This window comes from Macaca mulatta, chromosome 19 (genome assembly GCF_049350105.2).
Source record: "Macaca mulatta isolate MMU2019108-1 chromosome 19, T2T-MMU8v2.0, whole genome shotgun sequence".
NCBI classification, from domain to species: domain Eukaryota; kingdom Metazoa; phylum Chordata; class Mammalia; order Primates; family Cercopithecidae; genus Macaca; species Macaca mulatta.
In genome coordinates this window covers 65,517,934-65,526,347 of record NC_133424.1, presented here as the reverse complement: position 1 = coordinate 65,526,347, position 8,414 = coordinate 65,517,934, and the positions used below count along the sequence as shown (strand labels likewise).

General features: G+C 48.2%; 1 protein-coding gene across 1 annotated transcript; it reads right to left on the bottom strand.

Moving 5' to 3' along the window:
• Window positions 1-1,058: 1,058 nt before the first annotated feature.
• LOC720402 (protein FAM90A27P-like) lies at window positions 1,059-4,446 on the bottom strand. Its single transcript, XM_015124530.3, has 4 exons — window positions 4,330-4,446; window positions 3,687-3,886; window positions 3,100-3,205; window positions 1,059-2,006 (listed from the first exon to the last, which is right to left on the bottom strand). Exons 1-4 carry the CDS (start codon window positions 4,444-4,446, stop codon window positions 1,059-1,061), a joined length of 1,371 nt encoding a protein of 456 aa, XP_014980016.3.
• Window positions 4,447-8,414: the final 3,968 nt, after the last annotated feature.

The window sequence follows — 8,414 nt, the reverse complement described above, 5'->3', positions numbered from 1 at the left end:
TTTCTCAGAAGCTACAGGTCTGTGGGCACCCAGTCCTCTTTGTTCAAGTAAATGAAACGTGATGATTGAAATGCAAGGAAATTGGCCTGAGGTGAAAAGGAAAACTCAAAACACCTGTAAGACATGTCATGGTTCAACGAATTTTATTCATATGGAAAGAAATTAACCAAACAGAATTTTACAATGACTTTTAATAACAAAAGTTCCAAGGCTAGTAGAATACATCCTTAGAAGTGAAATTCATTTAAAAACTTGAAGTTACTCTATTGACTACTTGTGGCATAATAATAATAATAGTAAGATACATTTTATCATGTGCCACTCGTGATATGCTTTGCATAAGTTATTGAATCCACTGAATCACTCCAACATTGAGAATATTGGTACCTCAACTTCACACGTGCGCTAGCTGAGATGCCCTCCCTATCACAGTGGAAATCAGAGTCTAGGTAGCTTCATAAAACAAATGGAGTATTTCTCTTGTCTGATATCCTGGAAAAATGTATATGGTATAAAAAAGAACAGTTTCTTAAATGTTTGAATTCACTGGTTAAAAAAACCCACATTCTTCCAAGAAAAACAAATTCCCCATTTTTCCAAGGCTAAGTGTTTCTCACTACAACTCTCCTTCACAGTCAAATATTCTTAAGTCAGTAGATACTGAGGTTTTCCACTACCGTCGAAGGGCCCTTTGCCCAGAATTACTCAAATTTCAGTCGTTGGCTCCCTCCCTCAGATGAGTTTCAAAGCTTTCTATTGACACTAGTGGAACATTGTTTGCTTATGTTGACTCAGTTTCTCATATAATTATATATAATTGAAAAAGAAAAGTATAGGACACTTTCATAAGCCCCATTTTAATACAGGTTAAATTTACATAATGTAAATAGGCAGGGTTTCTTGATCCCCGATGGTATCTGGGGTCCATGTTTGAACAGGCACTGCCGCCAGGGAAGTGCTGAGCCCGCACAGGGCTGCTTCCTGCCTCTCCGCTTCTCAGCCTTTCAGCCACTTCCAAGTCACATGCGCTTGAAGCCGGGTCTCTTGTCTTGGGGGCCTCAGTCACTGTCACTGTCCTCTGAGGAGGAAGTGACCCGAAGGTCCTCATAGAGGACACTCCTTGAGACCTGGGGACACCGCCCCTCAGGCTCCCTTGAGACGTTAGGGCTCTGAGCAGAAGCAGAGTTCTCAGGAGGGTGGGATGTGGGAGGCGTTCTGAAGCTGGGGCTCTCCTGTCCCTCGTGCCCTCTCATGAAGGTGACACTGCCGGGCCTCCCTGGAACGTGAATGGGTGGTCCAGGCTGGAGGACGGGGCAGCCCTGGGCTGGGCCCAGGAAAGGTGAGCTGGGTAGCGGCTGGAGGTTGACTCTGGGCTGCAGGGTTGCTGTCTTGGTGGCTGCTGTCTCTGTGGTCGGCTTGGGTGCCTGTCTGGATCCAAGTCCAGTTGCCGTGAAGGGAGGCTGGAGTGTCCGCACAGTGCCCACATCCGGGAACTGAGTTCTCAGTGCGGGGCTTGGGAAGGAACTGAGTCTTGCTTTCTTTGTGGGGTTCTGGACGGTCTGGGTGGGGACGGCGGCAGGCTGCTTTCCTGGCGTCTGGGTTCTGGAGTCCTGGCCACACTTACGTCTGACTTGCTGTGGTCCGGGCTTTGCATCTGCATCGGGACGTTTGATTTCTGCCTGGGATTTAAGGCCGGGACCCAGCGCGGACGCCTTCATGGCAGGCTGGGGGGCACCGTGGGAGGACACGTCAGCCCTGTTGGCTGGCGGCCTGGCACTGAGAGTGCGGTTCTGGTGGGAGCTCTTCAGAACAGGGAGCAGGGAGGCAGTAATGTCCCCGCCATGTCCCTTGGTGGGTCCATAGGTGCTCAGTTCAGCTCGATCATTGTGACCCGAAGGGCAGAGTAATCTCATCCCAGGTATGTAGACAGGCGGTGGACCTGTGGACACAGGGCCCAGGGCAGATCTCTTCTTGGTGCCGTGGACAGGCAGAGGCACTGTAGGATGCTGCAGGACAAAACACCCCACATGAGACAGCTCAGCAGTAGAATTTCCAAACTCTCTGAAGCAGGGAACTCACATGTGCAACCACATCACAACAGAAGCTGTGTGAATACGAGAAGCAAGCTAGGACAGACTGACATGAGAAACAGAGGAGAATAACATGCACTGGGATTGCATCTAAATCAGGATCAAATATAGGGAAGACCCTACAAAAGAGATAGGACATAGGAAATTAAATGTCACAGAAAAGGATGTACACATGGTCACTGAATATATGCAGAATTGTCACTTCAGGAATAGTGTTGGGGAAAGATGGCCTACCATTCTGTTTGCTGGGACTATCACATATGAAAATTAAAACTATCTTTATGTTGTCTGTTGTTAATATCAAGGGAATATCAATTCCCCCACACAACGTGGAGACTGGAAATGGCACAGCTCCTTTTGAAAGCAGATGTAAGAACATGTATAAAAATGAAGGAGACACCTTATCTGCAGCCCGTACCCCGAAAACATCTGATCAGTCACTCCCCACGGGCACTGAAATGCGCCCAGCAGCATCTGCTGGCCAACTTGTAAATAAAGGCACAGAAACCAACTTTCAAACAAAGAAGCTGAGGCCGGGTGCGGTGGCTCACGCCTGTAATCCCAGCACTTTGGGAGGCCGAGGTGGGCGGATCACAAGGTCAGGAGATGGAGACCATACTGGCTAACATGGTGAAACCCTGTCTCTACTAAAAATACAAAAAATTAGCCGGGGGTGGTGGCTCATGCCTGTAGTCCCAGCTACTTTGAAGACTGAGGCAGCAGAATGGCGTGAACCCGGGAGGTGGAACTTGCAGTCTTGCAGTGAGCCGAGATGGTGCCACTGCACTCCAGCCTGGGCGACCGAGTGAGACTCCGTCTCAAAAAAAAAAAAAAAAAAAAAAAAAGAAGAAGAAGAAGCTGGAAACTGGAGTATGCGAAGTCCTTGGGTAGCGCAGTTCTCCTGCAGGGCAGCCCAGGTTTAAACATGATCCCCACCCGTGAGGGGCACAGAAGTGAAGGAATCAGGGGAGCCAGAGGAGAAACAGAGGAGGGGCCGGGGAATGCTCACCCGGAAGAAACCGGCTTCCACTGGCTCCTTCCAGGCTCCCTCTGTTTTCTCTTGGGGACTCCTGGGAAATGTCTGCGTCAGAGCTTTGCTCTGCTGCTGCTGGGGCCTGTGGAAGAAATCACGTTCACTGTCCGGACCCGCCTGATCCTCCTGCCCACACCAGTGACTGGGAACCAAGCGCCCTCCCGGAACCCAGCCCAGCCCTTGCTTTGGGTGAAGGAGACATTCAGGCCTCTATGAACTTTGCCAGGACAGCCCCTTCTCTCATCTCAGAGGTAGCCCCGCTTACAGGAAGCTCCCCCTACTTGCCTGGCCATGGCCCCAGGTCCCTAAGTTCATTCAGACCCTGGTGCTGCTCTGCCTACCACGGGCAACATCCCCAGGTCTCCCACAGCCCCTGCACTCTGCAGACTCTCAGCGCTGGAATAAGCTCGGAGTGTGGACCCTGGGAGGCAGCGGCCCCTGCCCACCTGCATTTGGAGTTTTCCTGTGTGTGCCTAGAGAAGGCTGCACAGAAAGAGTAGGGGAGACACCAGCTCCTGAGGCACTGACCTCATGGCTAGTCCTTGACCCTGCAAAATCCTTACCTTGGACCTTGCTCCTTTTTTCTGTCATTCCTCATAAAGGGCCCTGGAGCCTGGGGTAGCTGGGGCTTTGCTGGTTGCAGGTTCTCCTTCTCCTTGTGTGAGCCCAGGGGCTGCAGAGGAAGGGCCCCACTCCACGTCTTAATGGGGCACGTCTTGCTCCTGGCTGAGTGCCCAAAGGCCCCGCAGTTCTTGCATTTCACCTGCAGGTGGAGGAGGACAGAGAGCAGCCAGTCAACAGCAATCACAGGCACCTGCGAAGGTTCACGCATGACCTGGGGGTTGGAGATGGATTATTTTAGGAGGGGGACATAGGCCCACGGGCTGTTGGTTGCCAGGAAACTCAAGATATTATCGTCCTCCCCAGAGCCCATTTAACAGGGATCCCAGGAGGAAGGACGCGCGTGTCTGAGAGTGAAGATAATGAACCAGTGTTGAGGACTCGGCAAACACCGGGCTGGACGTGACACTGGACAGAGAATGAGGCTGCGCCTCAGAGACTCCGAATGGGCCAGTCTGCCAGGGAGGAGAGCACTGACCTGTCGGCCCGAGTCCATGGGAACCCCCAAGTCATAAACACGGTTCCCGTGTTCAAGCCCACACTCTGGTGTCCACTGGTTACCAACATTTTCAAGCCCCCACTGACCCTGGACTCCTCCTCCTCTGCTGGTGTCCTCTGCCCCACGGGTCTCCTCTGCTGCTTCTGTGGGTTCTTGGCTGTGGGGGGCCTCTGAGCCTGGTGACGGACAGGATGACCTGCCATCTGTGGCAGGTCCTTGAGCTTCTGATCAGTCCTCTTTATTAATTGATTGTTGGATTTCCTAATCATAAGAAAGAGAGTGAACATTACACAGACACCAGACAAAAGTCCCTCCTACCCTTATTTACCCAAGTGGGGATGGAGGGACGCACTGGCCACTGAGTCACACCCACTGTAACTTGGTCCTCTCTGAACCCAGGTGCCAGTTGTGCTATTTTGTGACTCTCTCCCAGCCTGGCCTACTCCCAGAACAGGACACAGATTTTATAAACCAAAGGCTGCTTGATTTCTAGAGGGAGAAGTGAGATTTGCAGCCTTGCATAAAAGTTTTCTGGGCTCTGAATTTGTGTGCAGTCAGTGCCTCAAAGCTGAAACCCTCTGACAATATTAATCAAAGCCAAGAGATGAATAGCTAACAACTAGTGATTTTTATTCCAGCTAGTTCCAGAAAACCCGCTATTTTCATAGAATAGCTTCTCACTCAGAAAACCAACCAGAAGCTCAAAGCTTTGCAAAGCTTTCATATTCAACCTATGGACACTCGTGGCGTTCACATGAGACCCCTGTGACCACACGCCACTCTTCACACAGAGGCAGGCACAAAGCCAAGCCAGGACCAGCCCTCTGAGGATCCTGCGACGCTGACACGTATGTGCATATTCACGCCAGGCATCGCACACATCACAGCCCATGTCATGGGGGGACATGCAAGATGGAAGCCTCTAGGTATGTTCAGCAGAAACCTTGAGCCCACACTGTGCTTGGGGAGTCCCCCAGGCCGTCCCATCCTTACTCCCTAATACTTGTCTTACCTCTCCTCTTGGTATCCACATCTTTGTGAAATTGTGGGGGGCCGGCCCACTAAAGCCTGGCATTTTTCATTTGAGACACAGCGGACGGTCGGATCCTCTCCTGGCTTCAGAGGAAATCGCAGAAGAACCTCCACAGAGGCAAGAACAACCCATTTCTCTGTCATCAAGTCAATCTAATGCCGAGAAAGGAGAATGGAGAGGCAACCTGAGCTCTGCAGACAGGAGGAAGGCTTGGCAGAGGAGAGGAGGAACTCCCAACTTCCTCAGATTTTAAAGGGAATGCTAGACAGTCTCATATTTCTTGGTTTCTTTTTTTTAAGAAGTCATTATATGAAAAAGATACTTGTACGTGCGTGTTTACAGCAGCAGAATTCGCAATTGCAAAAATACGGAACCAGCCCAAATACCCATCAATCAACTGGTGGATAAAGGAACTGTGATGTGTATACACACACGATGGAATACTACTCAGCCATAAAAGGAAGAAATTAAAGGCTTTCGCAGCCACCTGGATGGGATTGGAGACTATATTCTCTGTGAATAAGTCAGGAATGCAAAACCAAACTCCTTATGTTCTCACACATGCACGGGAGCTAAGCTATGAGGATGCAAGGCCATCTCACAGTTCTTTACTCCAGAGCCGGTGAGGAGTTTGCTGGTGACCTTCAAGTGGCACCGAGAGTGACAGCCCAGGGTATCGGGAAGAGCTGCTGTTCCCAGGTGGGAACTAAGGGGCGGTGGCATTGGCATTTTCCCGTGTCCCTGAGAGGAATTGCAAATCGATTTTAACGGGTTAGTGCCCGCGTATGGAGGTTGTGAAACCCTGACTATGACCCGATCCTGGGCGGGGAGCCTGCTTCAGCCGTCCCCCTAGGCTTGGACTCCCCGCATTCCACCTGCCTCCCAAGTGACCCCGCAGCTCCCGCACTCACATCTCTTTGTGGGATCCCACACTGCTTTAAGAACTGCTTCCCCCGTTCCATGGAGAGAGTGTTGGGGTCCATCACTGCTGGTCCTGCCCGAGGGATTCTGTTTCCCTGTGGAGGGAAGAAAACAAGACGCTGATTCTTTCCTACCCCTGGAATCTCCCAGGGGCAGGATGCAGTCAGCCTCATCTCTCTGCTGTGCCCACCGTGTCCCTAGGAGTAAACTCACACCTTCTGTCATTCAAACTACGCGGATGCAGCCTTCCTCTGTCAGTGACGTGACACCAATATGAATGAGAAAAGCAGGTGATCTATTAAAAGAATTGTTCGCTGGACTTAGCATGTTTGATATGCATGCAAGGCAGGTCCCTCCTCTAGGGACCCTCATGGTATACCATCAAACATCTGGAAAAAACTGATCATGGAATTGGCCTCAAAGAAAATTTAATATATTAGAAAACTGGATATCTTATCAATCTGTAGTCCGTTTGCCAAAATTAGATATACCTACATTTTATATTATATAAGGATGTTTTAAACTATGAAGCACATTGTCTGAAATTTCTGCAATCAAAGTCCTTAAGACCAAATAAGATATTCAAGTGGAAATCAGAAAGTGTAAAGAAAATACAGGTAAAGCCCTTTCATGTCCAAACTGATGAGCAGTGGAAAACCTGGGTTCAGGGGAAATGTCTTTGTCTAAATGACCACAGTGCTAGGGCAACAGAAGCAGAGGAGAGTGAGGGCGACACCATTTATAAATCAACTCCATCTGAAAACTAGCAAGGCACAGTCCTGGCCAGTCACCACCCAGGTCCTAAGACGTTTGCGGCTGAGGAAGCAGCATAGCAATGCTTGCAAGACAGACTCCTATGAAAGCAAAATGTCCAGATGCCCCATATTCAAAGTTAGATGCCTTCAAGATAATGATAGCTATGCTTTCCTGACTCACACGCTACAATGTCAAGGAGGGTTTTCTTTAAATCAACAGAATACTAAACGATGTCATGCTGTCAGCCCACCGCATGTAGACACGGCTTAGTGAAATCTTCACATGGAAAAGACCTCTATATCAGAACAACTTAAAAAAAAAGACGGTGCATTTTCCGGTCACATTCTGAGGTCGCCCTACTCTGTAATGTAGTAGCTTTCAGTAAACTCCCTCTTCTCACTGTTCTCTGCAACTCGCACGGAATTTCTTCCTGTGTGAATACAAAGAGCCCTCTCCTGGGGTCTCAATCGGGCCTTTTTTTTTTTTTTTTTGGTCACAACATGATTGAAAAAAGATAAAATTTGGGGGAAGTGCTCAGGTCTATAGAGACGGAACAACTTGAGATTACAAAAGTGAAAAGATGGAAATGGTCAATCAAACAATAAGTTGGAGCAGATGAAAAAATAAATGGAATACGACAGGAAAACGTGCTCTTTATTTGAAAGCAGTAGTAGGATACATTACCACGGGTTACCACAGAAAGATAATAAAATTCATCTTCATAGATCATATTAGGAAAAAAAGAAGACAACACTGCCATGAAAATACCAAAAAAACAAAAAAAGTGATCAGGGAATGCTACATTGGGGGCAAACACATTAGAAAATCTAGAATAAAATGTGCTTTCCTCTTCAAAATCCAAATCACCAAAATTGAGAGGTAAAGAAACATTTTTAACTACATATTTAAGTAGAACCATTCTTTATTCCACCATTATAGATTGGGTGCTCGCAGCCTAAGTCTTGCTTGGCTTACTCTATGGGCAGAGGCTCAGGGCCCTGAATTTTTACCAGCTCCTAGCAAAGGCCAATGAGTGTACTGATATAAAAGACAAGTGAAGAAATCTCTTATTTAAAAACCCTCTGTCCGAGGCACCAAGTCTCCATAACTGCTCATCCGGCACCCACACAATTCAGGGTGCTGGGTGAGCATTCCTTGCAATCGTTGACCTTCGTATGATCACTAAAATTTTGTTTTTAATTTTTTTATTTTGTTTTTTGTTTCTCTTCTTTTTGTTTTTTTAATACATATTTTTTCGATCATTACAATTTCTGAAACGTTTTTTGAATCAGGCTCCATCTTAAGAAATACTATTAAGCAATTAAGTAATCTTTACCTCAACATCTAAAACCACCCACCACAGAGGTTTCTCACTCTTCTATTTCTCCTGTTGGAATAAACCAAGGCCCAAAGTAGTAATGGACAACCTGTTGTCTTCCTTCCCTCCAGGAGCCACTCGGG

Coding starts and splice junctions, on each gene's coding strand:
- LOC720402 (XM_015124530.3), bottom strand. CDS start 4,446: ATGGCAGGTCATCCTGTCCGTCACCAGGCTCAGAGGCCCCCCACAGCC. Junction 3,206..3,686: donor AAAAAGGAGCAAGGTCCAAG/GTAAGGATTTTG, acceptor TTTCTTCCACAG/GCCCCAGCAGCAGCAGAGCA. Junction 2,007..3,099: donor TGGAAGCCGGTTTCTTCCGG/GTGAGCATTCCC, acceptor TTTGTCCTGCAG/CATCCTACAGTGCCTCTGCC.